Source organism: Euprymna scolopes, chromosome 6, assembly GCF_053919585.1.
Source record: "Euprymna scolopes isolate OS-2025 chromosome 6, ASM5391958v1, whole genome shotgun sequence".
Taxonomy (NCBI): Eukaryota; Metazoa; Mollusca; class Cephalopoda; order Sepiida; family Sepiolidae; genus Euprymna; species Euprymna scolopes.
Genome location: NC_136487.1, coordinates 10,614,151 through 10,637,314, shown reverse-complemented (window position 1 = coordinate 10,637,314; position 23,164 = coordinate 10,614,151). Strand labels below are relative to the sequence as shown.

The 23,164-nt window shown below is 34.4% G+C and overlaps 2 protein-coding genes across 6 annotated transcripts in view; both read left to right on the top strand.

Annotated features, from left to right (window-relative positions):
• LOC145277501 (uncharacterized) overlaps positions 1-3,928 on the top strand; it is a 35,722-nt gene extending 31,794 nt beyond the window's left edge. For all 5 annotated transcript variants that reach the window (XM_080128894.1, XM_080128895.1, XM_080128899.1 and 2 more), the window contains exon 2: positions 442-3,928. In XM_080128894.1, the coding sequence (XP_079985020.1) occupies positions 462-3,815 (3,354 nt within the window). In that variant the 5' untranslated portion in view covers positions 442-461 and the 3' untranslated portion in view covers positions 3,816-3,928. The remainder of the gene's footprint in view (positions 1-441) is intronic.
• A 15,760-nt stretch (positions 3,929-19,688) lies between these two features.
• LOC145277500 (uncharacterized protein C8orf76 homolog) overlaps positions 19,689-23,164 on the top strand; it is an 83,000-nt gene continuing 79,524 nt past the window's right edge. Inside the window, exon 1 of the mRNA XM_080128893.1 lies at positions 19,689-19,851. The gene's annotated coding sequence lies outside the window, so the exon portion shown is untranslated. The remainder of the gene's footprint in view (positions 19,852-23,164) is intronic.

Genomic DNA, 23,164 nt, shown 5'->3' with positions numbered 1-23,164 from the left:
TCATAGAAACCTTAATTTCTAAGGTCTTAATGTTTATGCAATTTCAGAATTTTTTTTTTTTTTTTTTTTTTTTTTTTTTTACATAACTGAAATATTTATGTTGGAGAAAAGTGTAGATTTTTGAAACTCCATTGAATAAGGCATAACATCCTTGTTTGTTTTTTGTTTTTTTTTTTTGTTTTTTTTTTAACATTTGATGTAATGTAAATTTATTTATCAGTGAATGTTCTATCTTTTAGAGAGAGAAAATTAATTAAACATGGTTTACTTTGGTAAAGTTCATTCAATAAAAGAAACTGTATAAGTCTACGATAATATTTTGTCATTTTGTTCTTTTATACTTTTCCATTTATTTTTCTCTACATATTTATTTTTTTCATTAAATTCTTTTTGTTTTGAGTATGAATATATTTTTAATTGTTTTTTAAATTTCTTTTGCAGTTACTGGTTGGATTTAAACTATGGCAAATACCGAAGGGGTCGACCTGTCTCGACTACAACAACATGCGCCATTACTTCACCTATCTTTGGTCGACCTTATGCAATATGTCAGTGTCGGCACCAGTGAACTCCTTCATTACTTACTAAAAGAGACGCATGTAATCTTGGAATGTCGAGCCTGTTTCAATCTTTTTCGTGGTGTTCCTTACCTCATTGCACACAAACGGTTCTACTGTAAGCAAAAAGGTGACTACAGTCTACATAATTATGGAAATTCTCAAGGCCCTCCACATGGTGATCTGGCCGCTTTTTTCCAAGCAGAGTCGCCTCTGAATGAGAAGGATTTCTTGAAATATTCTGTGGAATTAGCTAAGAAGAACTTGCAGAACACCCAGGTGCAAGGCTATCTTCGAAAGGAACCCACTAAAAAACAGTTTTATGAGGCAGTCCAAAAACAGCTGGAACTTTCCTCAGACACATCCACACCTAGTAAGTCATACAGTTTTGAACCACTGGAAAATACAGAGGTTGCTGTGAAAGTTGTATCAAGTGAGGAAGCTCCTACAAAAAAGGAGAGCTCGGAGTGTGGCGGATGTGCTCATTCCAAAGATTCCAATAGTGCAGACAAAACTGACGCTCAGAATGGATCTAAGGGGGACTCTTCTGGCAGCGGAAAATTTAACCGCTCCGCATCTTCCTCCTCCATTTCATCAATGTCGTCATCATCATACACTTCCGACAATAAGAATGAAGGCTCCGGTTTAAAATTGACTCTCCGTAACACTACGTCTGAGTATCGAACCGTTCATTGCTTCAAATGTAATGCGACGATGCCTTCCCAAAAGGCCATGTCAGATCACATGCAGACTGTGCACCCCACTGATAATCGCTCGGGTCACACGTGTGGAGATTCAAACCATACAGCTTCATCCATGGATCCTTCCCAGCAGAAGCTTAATGGAATGCAGAATAACAAGGTTCGGAAGACAGATTGGCTAAAACCCAAAAGCTATACGTCAACTATTGAAAAAATTCCCCAGAAGCCATCCACTATTGTTAACACCGCCGCGAAGGAAGCCTTAGAGGTGAAAAAGAAAAACCAAGCAAATTTACAGGCGCTCAAAGAGGAACAAATGGCTTATGAAAATGAGATCCTCCAACAGAAGTTAATCCGAGGTATCATACCTAAATCGTCTCGAGGAAGGAAAAAATTTCGGTGTGAAAGTTGTGGCAAGATTTTCTCAAAAATGGATTCCCTTAGAGATCACCTACGGGATTGCATTGATTGGGAACATGTTAGTCAGCCTATCCGTAACTTGAAACTTCCACTCCCAGCTGTCAGTGATGTCAGCATGCCTTCTCTACCAATGTCTGCACCAGCCTCAGTTGACTTACCAGACACTGGTAGTGAAGAGCCACCCAAACCACCAACTCCAGCTCCCCAATTTCGCCCACTGCTTCCTAAAACGGAAAATCGTGTAAATATTGTCCCACCAAAATCTTCAACGGCTCACCCACAGGACAGATTGCCTGTTAAGCTTCGAATTATAAATGGAATCAATCAGAACCTTGTTGAGAATCCAACACGGGGCCAGGTTCTCGTTTTGAACCCTCAAATTAAGGAGAATCCAGTAACTCTCTTGCCGTTGTCTAATGCCAGTGCAGCCAGTAAATCATCTAACCCTAACCCTAAAACCCCCTCTCCAGTGGAGATCTTTCCTAAACCTACAAGAACTAGTGACCCCACCATAGTGAAACCCCAACTCCTAGCTGCCCACCTGCGTACCAATCACAACCCTGGAAGCATAATGGTTAGAAATCAGCAGACTGTAATTCCAGTCAATCGAGGTGCGTTTATGGGTCCCGTCGGAAATGAGGTGAAGGATGTCGAGATTATTGCTGTAAACCCTGCAAATAATACCGACAAACCACTTGCAGGTTTACAAAACAAACAATCAACAATCATCAATATGAATGTTGCCCCTACAAGTAACCAGGTGAACTCTGTGCCCTGCAACTGCTTGCAGTGCGAATCGGGTGGTGTTAATTCAGACAACCCGGTCAATGACTCTTCACGCCCAATCCCAACTCCTGCTGGATGTAGAGATTGTGCCGAGTGTCAAAAAAGCACCATCTGTTCGTCTGCCTGTTGCGTGAAGGATATTGAAATTGTGGAGCAGTTTACTTCCCTGCCACCGGAAGGTTCCAGTGGTAAATTCTCCATGTCTAACTACAGTTACCAACAAAAGGTCCCTCCCACAAATGATAGTGACGATGTTATTATAACGTCGCATAGTTTTGCCAGACCTGGATCGATACATAACACTCCACCTGTCATAATAACTGCAAAAGAGAAAGGATTTCTGAATCTACAAAATTCCAAAGTGAGCCCTGCTAATCCGAATGTCTTGGTGACATTTTCCAATCAAAAGTCTCAAATTCCCGAGTCTCAAATCAACATGCAAATATCGCCATACCCGGTGCCTATGACGACGACAACGACGACGATGAAGCCTGATGTTAAAATAACTAATTGTCGTTCCTACATTAAGCCTGTAATTTGGAAACAGTTTAAATGCAAATTTTGTATCTTCTCACATAAGAGTTTTGTTGGCTGTAAATTGCACTTGAAATGGAAACATGCGCAAAAAATCCGCACCTGTGACATGCAGTGCATCAATCACTACATTGTCGACTTGAAATGCCGAAAGAAGAAGTTGCTGTGCTGTTCGCTTCCAAGCAAAAACTGTCGCCGATTACAAAACCACAGACTGAACCCACTCTCCTCAGTTGGATCTGCTTCCAGTCTTCAAAAATCAACGCCACAGGTCAGCAATTCCACACGCACAAGTGCTCCAAACACAACATCGGGTAAAACTTTGTCACGATCTGACAAAAAGGATCCGACTGAAATTATGGACACAAAGAATCTACAATGTTTGGAATGTAAACACACGTTTCAAAACGTTTACAATCTGCAGAGGCATGTTGTCCGCCATTTTGGAAAGAAAGACTTTCAGTGTAAAGTTTGTTCGCGCCAGTTGTATACGCTCTCGGAGTGCCGTTCTCATATCAAGAAGAAGCACCTCGGCAAGGTAAAAGGCATCACATTGAAAACATTAGATCGCTCTGTAATTAATTTGAAGAACTCAAAGAACCCTTCAGAGAGTCCCAAGAACTGTGCAACGAACAGTTCCTCTTCTGTGCTACCTTCTGTACCAATAGAGACCAATTCCAATGTAGCAGCACTAAAACTTCTCCCCAAGGTTGCTGCTCAGTTGTCTGTGCTCAGTACACGCAAGAGTAACTACCAAAAGAAAGCCTTATATTTGGACACAAAAACTAAACCAACAAAAAAAATTATTAAAAAATAGTTTTCTTTTTCTTTTTGTTTTCAAAGGAAAAATAATTTAGTTTTGACAATATGTTGAAAGTATGGGAAATTAGTATCAATAATAAACAAAACTTTTTTTCTTTTTTTTTTTAATTAATTTTTGTTTCTTTTCTTGATCATGAAAACAGTGCTGCCTCTTTTTTTATTTTTTTTTATTTATTTAGTTTTTTTTTTTTTTTTTTTTTTTTTTTTTTTTTTTTTTTTTTTTTTTTTAGAGATAGAGATGTTTCTCAGTGCATTTTGTTAACAAGGCCTTTATTTATTTTTGTTTTTATTTAGAACTCTACTTAAAGACAAGAATACAAACTTTTATGATGTATATACCTGTTATGGAATGAAGGTGTCATATTCTAAAAATCATGTGAATTGATCAAATTTTTATTCAAATTTTATTACGAAGTGAGATGCTATTTTTTGATTGGTTCTATTTTATTGGGGGGGGGGGCGACAAGTCCATTCGGCCTATCCAGATCAATCGATACAATTTGCTCTTGAAATTGCAAAAATATTATTTTCTTAGGTAAACTATTTGATCTATTACATGATGTTTTGAATATATCTTCATTTTATGGCAAATGCATACATCATAAAGATTTTTTGTATTTATGATAAAGTCGAATTCTAAATAAGAATCCATATTTTTTTAACAAAGCATTACTTTTTTATTTACTTAAAAAATAATACAACATAGCATTACAGGTGTCGGCCATATTGTTATCTTGTCTTGACTACAGTGATACAAAAGAATTCTTTTGATGTTTGAATGCTTTGCAAAATTAATTTTGAAAATAAGAAAATGATTCTAAAGTAAATAATTTTTTAAAAAATTTATTTTTAAATTATTTTTATTTTGATAATTCTATTATATTTTTTCAAATTTTCATAAAATCTGCAAAAGTAAGTTTTACATCACTAATTCATCGAACATGAAAATGGCAACCATTTTTTTTTTTTTTTTTTTGTATACTGTCGTATGGCTGAAATCAATAATGTTTTCATGTATTATATAAAATATTAAAATGAAATAAAATGTATATATGTATACCAAACAGGATAATGATGATGGGGGGTACTTTTTATTGTGTAGTAAAAAAAAAATAAAAAATAAAATTTTAATTGCTGGTGTAGATTGGTGATTTTTATAATCCAACACATTTCAGGTGTACTTACTTGTCATGGTGAAATTAGCATAAATTATGAACAATGATCCAATAGATATGATAGATGTATTTTAAAAAAAAAATCATCTACAATTACATTTTGTTTTAAAATGGTTGGCCCTAAATTTAAGTCAAGAGATATAATTGTAATTATTTTTTCGACTGGATCATTTCAACAGGACACATGAATATGTAATAAAGTTTTCACTTGAAATGCGTTGGTTTAAAAGATCACCAATCTACATGAGCACTCTTTTTTTTCTTGATTTTGAAACAATAATTTATTGATTACTTTTTTATTTTTTTTATTTGAGACATTAAAATGACTTACTATTAACTTAAAAATGAATCCTTAAAATTGGAATTTATCTTCTGATCCTATGCAATATACTGGGGCATGCCATCTGCCATCTTAGAAAGAATTATCATTTCCTAACACTCCCTAAAGTACATCATAATATTATTTTTTGATTAGAAGACATGTTTCACAACTCTATTGTTGTTTTTTTTTTTTTGTTGTTTTTTTTTAAATCTTTTTTTCTGCTCTAAATAAAAGGATAACTTGTTTGAAAATGGGATTTTGGAATTAAAACAAAATATTTTTAGACTATATAAAATAAAGACAGAGATATCCAAACATTTGCATTAGTGCGCAACTAGATTTGCTAGTTTACATATATGTGCATAGATTCAGAACACCTTCGCAAATGAATACGTCTCGGCACCTGGATTTCATATTCTAAATAAAACAAAGTATGATGTCTTTATAATCCAAGTTTTTTTTATTATATAAGACTTATAATTTTAGGTTCTAAGTAATTAATATCATAAAATAATGAAAACAATTTTATTTCACCAAATTTCCAGATTAGAGGTAAACTATAAAGGAATAATTATGTTGGCTAAGGTTAGAGGCAGCAGTGCTGTTTATTTTTATTTGAAAAATATTAAAAAATTTACAAACTATGCAGTTTATTGTCTATCATTTTTAGTGCATTTATTGAAATACAATTTTTAAACCAACGCATTTCAGGTGAAAACATTTACTTATGTGCCATGATGAAACCAGTATTAATTGCAAAAATTACAAAAAAAATAATCTAGTAGATGATGTGCTAGAAGAATTTAAAAGAAAAAAAAAAAAAATCACCCACAGTTATATTCCCAGACATTTTTTTAAAGATGGCGGACCCTTAATTTAAATCAAGGGTTATTTTCCTTGTTTGTCATACTGAATTGGTTACACAACTCTTGCACATTAAAACATACGATAAAACTCGATAATTTGATAAATTCTATTTTTTACTTGTAATTATTTTTCTACAGGATCATTTTTCATAATTTTTAGAATTTATACTAATTTTGCTATGGCACATAAATAGGTAATGTTTTTACCTTAAATGTGTTTGCTTAAAAGATTACAGTGTAAACAAGCGCTCAATTATTTTTATTTATTTTTTTAATTCAGAGTGTAACTTATTGTACCTTCATTTCAGAAATGAACACTGACTTTATAGCTGGTGTAATTGAAATCTGTTATTCAGGATGTAAAATATTATTTCCGCTGCCTTTTAGTGTAGAATCAGTATTCCATTGGCACTGGCTATAAAGTTGGTGTTTATTTTATGATGAAGATATATATAATAGCAAAACAAAAAAAAAAAAACAGGTGGCCTTTATACTGGACCTCAGCCATTTTTATTTATTTTTTTTTTTTTTACTAGTCAGCACATACGTTCTCTGCATTCAGATATTCTGTGATTGCATATAAAAAAAAAAATTAGTTCTGTTTTGTTTTTGTTTTGAATGTTATTTTTCTTGAAAATGCATACATAAAAGTGTAATTTATATATAAAAAGAATAAAACAATGAAATTGATATCAGAAAATTACTTTTTAAAACCTGCTTCACTTTAAAAAAAAAATTCATTGTGTTAATTATTTTAAAAAGTATTGATTATGAGTGAGGCTGATTATTTAGTTCAAATTCAGTTGAATTGGATTTTTTTTTTTTTCTTTTTTTCAAATTCCAATTTATCAGGCATGTTAAAACCGGTTTCATTGCGGTTACGAAGGGCGCGGAAATAAAGGAAGGGGTGTTGTGAATTTAGGCAGTCGGAAATACAGTTAACCAGCAACTTTATCTTGAACTGATCTGTTGTTAGTGCCGTGACAATCTCGAGCAGTAACCTATTCTGATATATGGATGAAAAATGCGGCTTTTTGTCAGTTTAGTTGAAATCTCCGATGAAACAGCTTCAGGTTTTGTTTTCCCGTCCACGTTTGGGTGCTGGAGTGAAGAGAAGATCCCGAGGGGAGAGGTCATAATGGCCATGAAGGAGGTTATGGGCCAAAATTAGGTAACCTCTCGGTCTTAGACGCTCCAGTGAAAAAGGTTCAGCCACTGCAACAGGTCTTGTAAAGAAAGTTACAAAAACTTTACACTGACCGGTTCGCTAACTTCTTCACTCGCTCCAGTTGCTGAATGTCACGAACCAGATATGGTGACACCTGGATGCCATACTCCAAGTCAGGTCAGACGAGCGATATATACACTCCAGAGTGAGGTTGGGAAAGGAACACTTGATGAGAAAAAGGGTACTCCTTGCTTTGTTTGCTGCCTAAATGCAGTAACTTGAAGGCGGAATCAACCAGCATCCAAAGGTCTCCAGTCTCCTCAATATCTGCCGAAAGTAAATGGCGACTCCAACGCATGCTGAAAACTTAACTGAAGACCAATCTTCTTGTGGCAGGCCACCAGCTTGACAGCAGCACATTAGCACCAATGGCATCCGGCATTGCTGAATAAGAGGAAAGCACGAACAAACACCTTAGCAAAGTTCGTGTTTCATGTCACCCATGTCATCCATTATCCTTGTCACGACTCTTCTCTATCCAGGAGATTCGTAGGAGAGGAGCGTTTTGTCATAAAACCATGCTGAGAGATTGAAATGGATGAAGTTGATGTGATTACCCGTTTTAGCAACGTCTCCATGATTTTGTAGATTAGACTTAGCTGGTCTATAGTTGAGCAGATCTTTGTTGCCTTTTTTTAAAGATTATGGATATCGTAACCACTCTCCAATCATCAGGAACAACCCCTGTAGCTAGCATCATGTTGAAGTCTTGAAAAAGAGGAGCTGCTCAGAGCATCCTCTCTTGCCTCAACAAGATATAAAACTGGCCTTGAAATCTAGTGGCCAATGTCCGAAAACTCCATGAACCAAGTTTCTTCCTTAGAATATAATATGGTTGTTTTCAAGTCTGTTGGAAAGTAGTTCTTACTGAACCGTCCTCTGAAATAATCAAATCCAATTTTCAACATTAATGATCATCACACCGTTGTCGCAACTGACATTTATTAATCCTTATCCTCGAGTGTCCTTTGAGCCTTGATAAGTGATGAGGCCTTTGTTTTTTTTTTTTTGTTTTTTAAGCATTAATTTAAAATACAGACGATTTTTTTTTTTAATCCAATTTTCTGTAAAACCATCTTTCCTCTCAGCTGCATCAACTTTATATTTAACGGCAAAATAGCTTATTAAAGTTTTCCTTTTAATTGCCGAATACCGTTAAATGTTCATGTAAAAAAACTAAAGTTTTTTTTCCAGCTTGCAATTTTCTCGGCACACAAAAATCAATTCTTTTTCTTTTCCTGTTTCGACATTCATAGAAAACCCATCTTTCTTCTGATTGACATGCAAATTAACCGTACATTCAAACAACTCCAAGTCAACAAAAAATCTTTCGCCAATGAAAGAAATATCGGTCTTTTATATGCTCAAATTCAACTATGTCTTAATTTGCATATGTCACCTTTTTGTCAGTTGGGTTTCGAGTTCGAGTGTTAATGACTTTTTACAATATGCACATACCACCCTTGGACGCTTGTTTCTATGACCGTTGTCGTCACACTAATAATCCACTACCTGAAAGCTTTTCAAACTTCTTGGCTTAATATTCACAGGCAACATGAATCAGAACAAATACATTAAGAACATTGCCGAGGTTGCTGCAAAGATGGGCTCTCTTAACCATGCTAGAAAATTACTTGCACCTGAGAGTATCCTATATCTCTACAAAGCCACCATTTGCCCATGCATGGAGTACTATTGCCACTTCTGGGCTGATGCATTTATCACGAGCCTCTCCAAAAGAGTTTCCAACCTAATAGGTTGCGTACTATCGACCAAACTCCAACCATTGGTGAAATGTTGCATTCCTGTGGCTGTTTTAAGAGTATTTTAATGAAATGTGTTCCAAACTCAAAGCACTTGTATCTCCTCAACATAAATACCTTCGACTAATCTGACAAGCAGCAAAATCCCACCCCTACACTGATCTCTGGATGCTAGAATGCGTTTTACTCTAATAGTCTTTTTCCCCTCCAACTGCTAGACTTTGGAATTCCCTTCCTGCTTCCCTGACTGTGCTAGCATGTAGAAGTTCAAGTGTAATGTGAACAGACATCATGCTGCTTAACTCTTTACATAGTACCTCTATATTTGATCCCAAATAGCAGCCCCTTACGTCCAAATGGCCATGTCTTTCTTGGGGGGGGGGGCTCTTTAAAAAAAAGGGGGTCTCAAACTCTGATAATATCTTGCGCTTGCTCTCCATGCCATACAATCCCAAGTGTTAACATCCCTCTACTTTCGTGTCATATAATGAGTCATCACTTATCGAAGTTAAAAGTCGCTCGAGGAAAAGGTAATGAGATGGATAGATCGACAGTTGGATGATGACAAATTTTATGAGAGGATTGAAAACTGAATAGGCTGAACAAAATTTTCTTTTGAGGACAATTTAAGATGAGTATTTGTGTATTGGATATGGATTTGAAAACATTCCTGTTATAGCCTGCAGAGAAGCAGTCCCATGGTAATGTTTTCCACAGAAGGGAAGATATTGGTAAGAAACTTTGGAAATTTCATTTGATGTTAAGTACACATAGCAAGAAAGGATAATTCTTTGCAGTTGTGATAGAAAAGTTCTTGCTATAAACTTTTTTTCAAAAAGGAACCTCATCGGAGCTCTATTAAGCACGTTGTGTGGTAATCATGCTATAGTAGATTTGCAGCATCTTGTGAGAAAAGACTGGCAAAAAAAAAAAGATCAACCTCCCCACTAGATTGTGAAATTGATTTGGTACTCTGTCAAGGAAATGTATTTTTTTACCCTAAACGAGGCGGCAGATTTGCCGTTTAATTGTACAAATATCCTCAAACCAGGTAATCACTAAAAGGGACACTTAAACGTTGACACTAGTATCTAACAGAAGCTTTTTTTCATGTTTCACAAACTTTAAAATGTAATCATGTGATTAAATTTAATTAAAATTAACAACGTTGTTTAACAAATTAAAAAAATAATGCAAGATGAAGTTTTAAAATGATTAAATATAATTTATTTTATAATTTAAAATTAAAAACATTGACCAATAAAAATGAAATTTTGGGTATTTATGTATTTTTGGTGCCAGGCTGAAATGATAACATTATTTTTAAAACTATTCTTAGTGAGGAGGTAAGGGTGTTTTGTAACTAATCTGTGCTTCCACCTTTTTTTTTTTTTTTTTTTTTAATTGTATCGTGAAACTTGAATTTACACTGGAAAAAAAAACTATATAAAAATAGTGTTGTACCATCTGTCATCGTATGCATCCAAGAACAATATCTACTGTAAAATTAAACCAAAATTTGGTGCTTATGCATTTTTGGTACTACGCTATTTTTAAATATTTTGATAAATTAAAGTTTCACAATATCTTTTTGCATTGTTAAATAACATGGTTAATTTAAATTAAATTTTAATAACATGATGATCGATCACATTTTCATTATGTGATTATGTTTTACCCATTTAAAGTTTTGAAACATGTTTAAAAGAAAAACGCTTCCGCTAGATACCGGTGTCAACCTTTAAGTGTCCTTTTTAGTGATTACTTGGTTTGAGAATATTTGTACAACTAAACGGCAAATCTGCCAACGAGGCATATTGCCACTTGGAACATAAAGGCTACTATTTGGGATCGTGCCTAACAAGGGAGTTGAGCAGCGGGATGTCTGTTCACATTACATTTAAACATTGCATGTCAGTACAGTCTGGGAAGCAGGAATCTGAAGAAATTCCAAAGTTTAGCTTTTCAAGGGAAGAAACTTACAGTAGAAGGCTTTCCGGCATCTTGGCACCTCAACAATGGTGTGTCAATTAAAGTAAATCTATATATCTATAAAAGTGAAAATTGTGCGTGTGTGTACACTTCCCTACCAAATAACTTGTGTCAAATTTCGAGTCTGTAGACCAAAAATTGACAAAGTGGTATTGAGATTTGGGAAAATCTTTTTAATCAGATTTTGGCCTGAAATTTGTCTGTTAAGGGGTCAAAGTTCAATAATTTGACTTTTGAGAACTCTACCAAACTCCTCTGCCAGCCAATTTTGGGTCTAAACACTTGAAATTTTAGATATAGGTTACTTGGACATGGGTCAAATATTTTAATTTAATTTGAGCCCAAAACAAATGTTAAGGGGTCAAAGTTTAAAAAAAAAAAAAAAAAAAAAAAAAAAAAATTGACGTCTGCAGTCTCTACCAATTTTTCTCTATGGTAGTTAAGGAAGCCGATTATATAGAAAGTAGTTACCGTACATATTCACACTTTTTAATATATACATATATGCACATAAAGTTATGAACAGTACATAGGGCTTGAGCAAAGCCGGGCGGAACTGCTAGTTAAAAATAAACGTAAATGTTCACCAATCTTATTAGGTTGTCCGGAAAATAATGGCCAATTTTAGAGAAAAAGGATTTATTAATCAAATGTGACACTAGACATTGAAATTAGTCAAAGTATGATCCTTGAACAGCCATGCATTTTTGCCATCTATCAACAAGATCATTTATGTCTCATTGATAAAAATTCTTTGGCTTAGATGCTAAGAAATCTTTGAAAAAAGATTCAACCTCTGCATTAGATCTGAAAGTTTTGTTGCTTAAAAAAGCGGCTAAATGCTTGAAAAAATAGTAGTCTGTGGGTGAAAGATCTGGAGAATAAGGAGGATGTGGTAAAGTTTCGTATCCCAAGTCTGTGAGTTTCTGCAGTGTCATTCTCGCAACATGAGGCCGCGCATTATAGTGGATCAGGATTGGACCACGCCTATTCACTGATGCAGGTCTCAATTTTTGTAAATGATGATGCATTTCTTCGAGTTGATTGCAGTAAACCGCTGCCGTGATGTTCTGATTAGCATCCAGAAAGCTGTAAGTAATAACACCAATTGCACACCACCAAACAGTCAGCATAATCTTCTGTTGGTGAAACTTGGCTTTGGAAAATGTTTGGGTGGTTTATCACAATCAAGCCATTGACCTGATTGTTTCCGATTATCATAAAGGATCCACTTTTCGTCACAGGTGACTATTCGGTCAAGAAATAGATCATTAATGTTTCGCAAAAAGAGCATCGAACACACTTCAAAACGTCGAGCTTGTTGATTTTCATTGAGCTCATGTGGGACCCATTTGTCGAGCTTTTTCGCCTTGCCAATTTGCTTCAGATGGCCCGACACTGTTGAACTGCTGACACCAAGTTCCCGAGACATTTCCCTGACACTTTGCCGTGGGTTTTGCTCAACAATGGCTCTCAAATTTTCATTGTCAAGATTAGATGGCCGTCCTCTACCTTCTTCATCTTTAAGGCTCTCATCACCACTACAAAATTTCTGAAACCACCTTCGTACTGTTCTATCACTTGTGATGCCTTCTCCCCATGCCCTATTGATATTTGCAGTTGTTTGAGAAGCATTGTTGCCAAGCTTAAACTCATGCAGGAAAAGTAATTGTAAGTCTTTTCTCATATTCCAAATTATGGGCTCATTCGCTCATAAAACGTTTTCTGAAAGAAAAAAGTAAGAAATTATTAAAGAGCACATATAAATCAATATTCATGTTGATGTTTACCTGAAATATAATAAAAATCCTATGATAAAATCCAATTTCAAAACAGACTTCCTGAAATAGCCATTATTTTTCGGACAATTTCAATTTTAGACAAGATGCAGCTGATTCCTTTTCGTATCTATTTCTCTACCTCACTTGATCTGCAATCCTTGGTAACGTTTGTAAATGAAACTAGATAAATTCCATCTTTAAATCTACAACACACTTAGTCTTCACTTCCCATGAGCGATGTTTCTTACAAAAGGGGGAAAAAATGCTGTTTCCTAAGGTCGGCTGTTGTTCCTTGTGAGCAGCATCTTCCATTCTTAACTTTTTTTCCTGGCTGACATTATCTATTTGATATTCAGAGGAACTGAAACTTTTCCCTAAGAGCAGGCGTTCTTGGCCTGAAGGCCAAGATCTCCTATCATATCAGTAGGAAAATTGATAGTGTTTCTTTAATTTTTTTTTTTTTTTTTTTTTTTTTTTTTTATGGAAATTGCTTCAGACAAGGTATGAAGCCACTTGATGTAAGGAGCTAACAAGAATGAAAAATGATTATTGCAAAGACGAGAGATGCCTATTGACCTTAGTTTTTTTAAAGTAGAAGGAAAACAGTGAACAGGATGAGTTCCATAACCTTGAGCCTGAGTATCACTTGTCGATAGTCTAGTGATTCCAAAGGTTTTGCTATCAGTTGGTTTATTAAGGCGGCACATCACATTTTCAGTCTGCATAACTGATTCATCCACCAGGATATCATTAAGATATGAATTTGTAGCCTTCATTATCTTCTCCAACTTATTCAACATTGTTGAGCGTTACTACAATAATTTTCCATTCCATGTTCAACCCAAAACCCGAACCAGAAATATACATTAGATGGCTTCCTTTGAACCTTGCTGAAAGATACAGCTAAAGTCCAATCAAAGGACGATAAACCACGCCAAACGATTATTACCTTGGAGACCATTGTAATATTGTAGTTATTCTTCAATAGTGTTGTTACATTTTAACACTTGGACCCACACGTTGTATCTGAGATGGTCACAAAGAAAACCATAAAGGAAAAAATCCACTCAGCTTTTTCAGTTGAAATGAAAAGCATTTCTTTATGGTGCTTCCAAAATAATGCATTGCATCTCGTTTTGAAAGTCTCGTAGTTTATGTCATCTGCCATGTACTTTAGTCTCTTGCAACCACAGACCAAACGTTCATCTTCGCGACACGCAATTTTTAAAATTTTTTCTCCAATCCTCGCCCGGTGGTGTGCTTTCTTTTTCTTTTTTTTTCCCCACCTTCTTTTCCTCTGCAGTAACATCACATTGCACACTGACTGCTGCTAATAGTGTTAGCAGCACTGTTACATCAGGAAAAAAAGAACAGACTGAAATAATTAGAAAAAAAAACAAATTTAACTTTCTAATTTCTGGTCAGCCATATAAAGTAAAGGATCTTGTTCAAACGTGATATAGAATTGGAATATGTTGTTTATTCCACTAGTTATTCGCCAAAATCTATATAAATAAAACAAATGTATGTCTGTGTGTGTCTGAAAATATTTAACCAATAAAACTCTTAAACTACTGGTCACATAATAACACTGAAATTAACAGGAAATAGTAATCATACACCAAGGATGGATTATAATAAGTAAAATCTTTGTTTGGATGGATGAATAATGCATATTCAATAGAGAATTGGCTCTATAGTAATACAAAATCTACATGAATTAAAGTATATTTAAGCATATTTTACGACCGGCAAAATCCCCCCCCCCCATGCTAGTGTTGAATAAAATCAATTCTTGGTCTGAAAACTAATCTGTTGCCATTTTAGTCATGTAAATTATTTATAGTGAAATGGCTTTCGGTACTATTTTATAAAACTACTAAAAACCATGTTTTAACAATCAAAAAACAAATAACAAAAATAATAAAAATGTTTTTTGGCTGTTGTCCTCTTACATGTAGCTTCAGCCTTGAAAAAACGTCAATCTTTCGTTCATTTTAGCTCCTTATATCAAGCAGCTTCATGTCTTGTCTGGAGCGATTGCGATTAAAAAAAAAAAAAAAATAATAATTGCTGCCTAGCTTCCATCTCGAGTTGCAGCCTATAAATTTGGCCCCTATCACAGTGGCAATATGTCTTGTTTGGGCTGAAGAACAAAAAATAAAAATATATTAAAAGCTGTAATTTATAGTCGACAAGTTTCTTTGGCGTTTCTGGTGCACTTTGTTTTTCCTCAGTCGATTAAGAAAAAATCCTTCTCGACTTAAACAATTATTTTTAAAGACTCAATCCAGGATCGAGTAGATAACTGGGTAACATTTTCAGTTTCTGTAAGTACATCTTTTACATGCACACCATTTTTCTGCAGTTAAACGAGAATTTAATGCCATATTGATTATTGGACTTGCTCAGCATGCCACTGACACAAAAGTCTTTCTTCAAAGTCGTCAGATTACCTCCCAAATGCCCTGTTTGTCAAAGACCAATGACAGAAGTTAAACGTAAGAATTAGTTACTTGGCAATGTTCAGGAAATAAATGGCACTGCAGTGATAATTGTTAGTATTTAGTAAGAAAGCAAAGCTGAACGATGCAGCAAGTGAAATAGCAACATTATTCAGGAGAATGCCAGGCCAGTAACGGTTACATCTGGTCCTAGGTGATACTCAGAATACAATTGCAAATTACTTAAAACTTTTACCCAGTTATGGAACGAAAGCATGCATCCCCCATGGATTAAAAAAAAAAAAATTCTGTCCAAAGTTTTTGTACAGATTCTTGAGTTTGACAGAAGGATTCTCAAGTTGACAAGATACACTTGATGATTTACAAAAACAAAATTTTTTTTTGCATTTTCACCCTAAACTTTGATGTAGGGAGCTACTATCTGAGATGTAAATTGCAGGGATACTATGTAGGGAGTTGAACAGCAAGATGTCTGTTTATGTTACATTTGGATTTCTGTATGTCAGGGAAGCAGGAACCTGGAAGGAAATTCCAAAGTCTAGCAGTTCCAAGGAAGAATTTATCAGAGTAGAAGGCTTTCTAGCTACTGGGGATCTCTGTGTAGGGGTGGGATTTAGCTGCTTGTCGAGTTAGTCAGAGGTATTTACATTGAGAGGGCACAAGGGCTTGTAGTTCATCAGAGCACCCAACATTAAAATACTTGTAAAACAGAGCAATGTAACATTTCATTGATGTGACAGAGGTTGAAGTCTAGCTGATAGTTTGGGACCTATTAGGTTGGCAACTCTCTCTTAAACCCTATTGAGGAGTGAGACAAGTAGCAGATGTACCAGCCCAAATGTGACAATACTCCATACATGGACGAATGGTCTCCTTGTAGAGGTACAGGATACTCTCAGGTGTAAGCAACTTCTAGCATGGTAGAGAGTTTACCTTCCCCGCAGTAGCTCCGGCAATGCTCTTGCTGTATCTGTTCCAGCTCATATTCCATGTGAACATTAAGCCGAGGAGTTTGAATGAAGTACTGTATCATTAGCCATAGCTATCAGTGGTTGAGAAGGTTTCTTGTAATTATTGAAGGAAACAAGCTTAGTCTTCGCAGCATTGAATCTTACCATCTATTTTTGTCCCCATTCCACTACAGACTGGAGGTCTTCCTCTAGGGTTTCCACCATTGCCTTGGATATGTGTTCATTCGTTTTCCCCTTGTGCCTGTTATAGAGCATGGTGTCATCAGCAAATATACCCATTTCAGAGACAATTTTATCAGGGGGGTCATTTATGAATATCAGGAATAATAAAGATGCAAGGATCAACCCCTGAAGTACACCTGTATTTATATCATATTTAGATGTACAACCATCGAGTACAATCTGGATTCTTCTCTTATTTAAAAAGGATTTAATTATGTTAAGTATTCGTCCAGTAATACCATATGATTTGATTTTCATAAGAGCATCATGCCATACCCTGTCAAAAGCCTTAGATATATCTAGGACTACTACCCTAACTTCCCCTGCCTTATCCATGCATGCTATATACGTTCAGAGATTACAGGTAGGATATCTGCAGTAGAACGGGCTTACCTAAATTCATCATGTAGGTCAGACAGAAGTTTAGCAACTGTAAGGTAGCGAACTAGAGCTTGTTTAATTATGGGCTCAAATATTTTGATGAAAAGACGGAGGAGGCTAATGGAGCCATAATTTAGTGGATCAGTTCTATTTGCCAGAATTCTTGTAAACTGGTACCACAAAAGCAATTTTACAGAGGTCAGGAAAGCAAGATTTGTTAAGATATTTGTTGAAAAGTTTAGAGAGAACTGGAGCAACCTTAGCAGAGCATTTGAAATAATACAGCCAGAATAAGATCAGGTCCACATGCTTTCGAGTTGCCTAAGTTTTTTTTATATCATGTACTTGAGAAGGGGTGATTTTCAGATCATCTACTGTGGTTTGTATCCAAATAAAATCTGTCGGGGTTGGGGAGTTGTTTGCTAGGTCCAAAGTAGAGATTGAGGCAAACCGACGGGCAAGCATAGTTAGCCTTCTTTCTTAGTTGCCATGATTGTTGGATAATGAGGGAATTGTTGATTGCCCATTATTTAGTACATTTTCCAGAAATCACAAGTTCTTAATTTCTGTGCTTCAATGCGTTTTCTGGTGGTTTCAGTATATTCTCTCTTAGCTGTCGCTATTTCTTTTTTGCAATTACTTAGCTTCTATACAGTTTTGTCTGTTTGTACTGGACATGTCGGATAAATCTGTGGTATGCACGCTGCCTTTGAGCAATGGCAGCTGTAGTAAACCATTGGGGAGAATGAGGTTTGCTATAAAATTTCCGTATGGGAACATGTGCTTCAATTGTTGCTTTGAACCATTCAGTGGTTTAATTTGCACACTTTTCTGCAGGAAGAGAAAAGATATTTCTCCATGGAGCATCTCTGTGATAACATCCCAGTTTAACCTTATCGTTTTAAGCAATTGCTCTTCAACTTCAAAGGGTCGAGATTTTAGAGTGATACTGATGTCCACTACCACACCGAGATCAGTTGCCAAAACGTTGTGAAAAAAAATAATACTCAACATAAGAACAGTAATCTGAATAATATATTATTCTCTGTTGATACTCATGTCAAGATCTTAGTTAAATACACACACACACACACACACACACACACACACACGTTGTCCCTTAACCGTACCAGTGGATTTTTATTTATTTATATTTTTTTTTTCGCATTAGGGTTAGTGGGTACGCCGTCGCCACCACTAACCCTAATGCGAAGAAAAAAAAAATAATAATAATAAAAATCTCCTGTTTTTCGGTCTCTTATGTTTTCACTTCCATTTTATTTGCGAGTTTTGGGGGGATTTTTTTTTATGAACCTTTAAAGCTAAACTTAGTCAAAAATAATATTCGACGTTAAAAACAATTACGTTACAGCTAAACGCGAACAAAAAAGATTAAGGGAGATAACTCAAATTTTATCCTCCAAAAAAAAAAAAATAAATAAATAAAAATAAAAATTAACGGAAACTGGACATTTAGCAAGTTGCAATAATCCCTAGATATTCAAAAAGCAACATACACATATTACCATTTATTTTCTTGTCTGTTTTGGTAGAATTGTCTCTGAAATAATTTAGGGTGAAATAAGGATAAAATTGTACTTGCTCTGTGCCGTCAACGAAACTAATTAAAAATTAACACAGCGACGAAGGTGAAGAAAAATGGCATCTATATTAAAAAAAAGAAAAATCTCCATGATGTATGTACCCGTGACGGAACGAAAAAATCATACTCTAAAAATCATAAATTGATCAAGTAGTTTTATTTTAAGAAACGAAAATCAAATTTTATGAGTAACCGAAGAGAGACTGTCTTACCCGCCATTTTAAAAACGAAGTCAGAAAATAAAGCGAGATAACGCAACAGTAATTCAAACTTGCGAGATTTGTTTTAATGCCTACAAATTACAATTAATCAATCACTTAAAAATAATTTTCTTTAAAGCTACTTAAGTTATATGATTTTTGGAATATAATTTTGTTTTTCGTCATGAGTACTTGAATGATACTTATTTTTCTTTATTTTCTATTTTTATTTTCTTAATATAGGGCGAATTCTGGACAAAAACCGATATTTCAGTAGTACCTATAATACAATTGAGCTATGTATCGGTTTTTTTTCTTTACTTTTTTTGTTTTTTCTTCTATTTTTTCCTCTTCCTTTTTTTTAAAGTTGCTGATGATGATGCCTGGCCAATCAGATATGGCGTGATAGATGACACTTCCAGGAAAGAAAAGTCAACTTAACATTATAAATGATATAAGTAAAATTAAAATACCACCTTTTGCTCTTCTGAAAACGCTTATTGATTTTTAATTCTTCGGAATAATGGCAAATTCCTACTTCGCCACATAAATTATTTATTTCGGCATTATAACTCCTATGCGATTTATTTTTGGTACAAGAACATAATTTAAACAAAAAAAAAATACACGTAAATTGATCAAGTAGTGTGTGTGTGTGTGTGCGTGTGCGCGCGCGCTTAATCAGGCGGAGTCACTAAAAATTCTCTGTACGCATTAAAAAATTTTGGTGCTTTTTAAATATTTGGTCGATGAATCGACTTTTTAAAAATATATCGTTTTAAGAAAGCAAAAACAATATTATGCGCTTAATTGTCGTATCGAAAATAATAATATATCTAAAATTTACGAAAATTCATCGAGTTGGTTTACACATAGATTCGAAAAAGTTGTCAAAAAGCAAATATATAACAAATGTTATCAAAGGCAAGATAAATTACTTTTCTACCTAACTGGATATGTTTTTAGTGTTTTTATTTACGGTAACATGTTTATTCAGCTCAAAAAACAGTGTTTACTGGTGTTGGAAAATTTAAAATGGCGCCGGACTTTCTGCTGAACATGGTAAGTTTGGGAAAATGAGTTAAAACTAAAAAAATATATACAAAATACTGTTAAAAACTCGCCCAATATATGTTACTGTGATGGTGTGACATAGGCTGACATATATTCGGTGGGGTTTTAACTATTTTGTATAGTTTCTTTGGGTTTGTATTACTGTACACATAGATTTAAAAAAGTTCTCAAAAAAAACCCCAAATATATAACAAATAAATGTTATCAAAGGCAATAAGTTACTTTTCTACCTAACTGGATATATTTTTCATGTTTTTATTCAATGTAACATGTTTATTCAGCTCGAAAAGCATACAGTGTTTACCGATGTATTGGAAAATTCAAAATGGCGCCCGACTCTCTCTCTTTAACACGGTAAGTTCATGAAAAGATGTTATAAATAATAAACTAGACAAAATACTGTTAGAAATTCGCTCAATATATGTTACCGTGATATCAGTTGACATATATTCGGTGTTTTTGTAATAGTAATTTGTCTAGTTTATTATTTATAACACCTTTTCCCAAACTTACCATGTTAAAGAGAGTGTCGGCCGCCATTTTGAATTTTCCAATACATCGGTAAACACTGCATGTTTTTCGAGCTAAATAAACATGTTACATTGAATAAAAACACAAAAAATGTAACCAGTTTTGTAGAAAAGTAACTTATCTTGCCTTTGATAATATATCTTTGTTATATATTTGTCTTTTGACAACTTTTTCGAATCGGTGTACAGACAGTAATACAACCCCGTTTCTTTTATTTTTAACTCATTGTTAAAATGTATTCTAATCGGTAACTGTCGGCGCGTTACTTACGGAAAAAACGGTTAATTAAACTGCAGAAGCACCTGTTAAGCCACACAAGTTCTGTAATTGAATCCCTCTCCCGCAAAAAAAAACAAAAAAAAAACGAAAAACAAAAATGTTTGGTGCTTATGCTTGGAAACCGCATTAAAAACTACGTAACAAAAAAAATCACCCCCCCCCCAAAAAAAAAGTACTGTAATGTATTTTTTAAAAATTGTTTTAGACAATTTTTTCTTCGAATTTTAAATTGTCCGCCAATGAAAAAAAAAAAAAAAAAAAATCCGACATTACTCCCCACCCCCACTACTTGGAATGCTTCTTTTCTTCTTTTTCCTATAAGTTTAAACGCTCCACAAAAGATTCGTACCCCATGTGAAAAGACAGTTTGCTACGTAAAGGCACATTCAACAGTCGTCATTTGTTATCGCGCGCTCGGGTTTGATTATCAGATTCGTTGTCAGCGACCTCGATTACCCCCTAAAAACTAAATTAGAGTGGTCGGTGTTCTGTTGTATCCCTATATTTACCATAACCATTTTTCACCTGCTACCACGATTAATTTGAATATATTTGCTGTTAAATTTTCGTCTATTCAAATTTTAGATTTCGTCTGATATTTCTCTTTACATCACTAGATTCTACTAAAAAATAATTCGTATAGAAAGCTGCATGTGGGTAGCTAATGATCTAGTTATAAATTAAGGAGAACATAGTTACTCCCCTTTTTAATTATTTTGGTTACGATTACGAGTTTGGGGATGAGGAATTTTTTTTTTTTTTTACTCTTTTTCACACCTAACAAGACATATTGTCACTTGGGCATAAGGGAATACTATATTTGGGGCCATGTTTATAAGGAACTATGTAAAGAGATGGGCAAGATGTTGGTTTACATTACATTTAAACTTCTGCATGTTAGTACAGTCAAGGATGCACAAAGTAGGAAAGAAATTTCAAAGTTTAACAGTTTGATGGAAGAAACTTTTAGAGTAAAAGGTTTTCGGCGGACGTTGGGATTCTGAGCCTTAAGCCTTACCTTAAAAATTCCATAATTTTCACTTTTTTTCTTGTTACTATCATCCAGTAGAGACTTATGTATCAGATAATTAAAAAAAAAATACTTTTTAAAAATCATTTTTTATTTTTTTTACTCTAAAATAACCGGACGTAACTCAGCGTTCACTAACAATTTAATAAAAGAAACACGTTCCGAGTGAACGCTGAGTTACGTCCGGTTATTTTAGAGTAAAAAAAAAATGGACCTTAAGTTCGTGTTTAATTTACTACAACGTTATAATAGAAAACTGAACAAGCCGTGAAAAGTCATAAAAAATGATTTTAAAATGTACTTTCTTAAAAATTATCTGATACATAAGTCTCTATTGGATGATATTAACAAGTGAAAATTGTAGAATTTATAAGGAAGGTAAGGCTCAGATTCTCAACGTCCGCCAGGTTTTCCATCATCTAGGGACTTATAGTGAAGGGGGTAGGATTTTGCTGCTAAACGGGTTTGTTGGTCGTATGTATGTTGATGAGGTACAAATTCAAATAAAGCAAATTCTATTAAAATACTTGTAAAACAGGCACAGGGATGCAACACTGTGGTGATGGGACAGGGGTTGGAACTTGGTTGATGATGTGGGACCAGTTACATTGGAATCTCTTTTCTGGATCTTGTTTAAGAGGAAGAGACTAGTGGTAGCTGTACCAGCCCAGATGTGGCAACAATACTCCAGGCTATTGGCAAATAGTGGCTTTGTAAAGATACCAGATACTTTCTGGTGTGAGTAATTTTCTAGCACAGTAGAGGGAGCCCACCTTCTTTGCAGCAGCCTTTTCAATGTCCTAACCGTGTGCATCACTAGGTGTATCAGAAATTTGGAGGAATTTTTGACACCTCTAACAAAACTGCGAATAAAATATTAAAAAACTCGTAATTTCTCTTTTTAAAGTGGGTTTATTTTCTGTGTGGAATATACTTCCAAAATAAACTATTAAAGTTGTTTAAAAAAATAATGGAAATATTATTTATTTAAAAAAAAAACAGTGTTTATAAAATGCCGGCGTGCCTTCATGCAGCCATTTTTTTTTTTTTACGTAATGAAATCAATTGAATTTTACGAGTTAAATATTTTTCAATTTTTAAACTTTAAAAATCTATCAAAATTTTTCTATTGGTTCAATTGTTACGATATTTTCAGGGTCAATGTGAAATTTTATGCTGTTTCTAATAAACACAATATAATATTTTAGACTAATGGTTTTTTTTCACCCCCCCCCCATTTTGAAATGTCTATTAAAATTTTAATAATTAATTTATGTACCAAAGTTTTATATATCACAAATTGAAAATAAAAGATCAATAAAGAAAATATTCTAATTTAAAACAACAAAAAAGAATAGTTTTTGGAAATTTACATGTAAAGTCCATTCTTTTCTTTAAAAAACCACGTTGATTTTTTTTTTTTTTTTTTTAATGAAAGCTCATGTTATGCTTATATCGTCA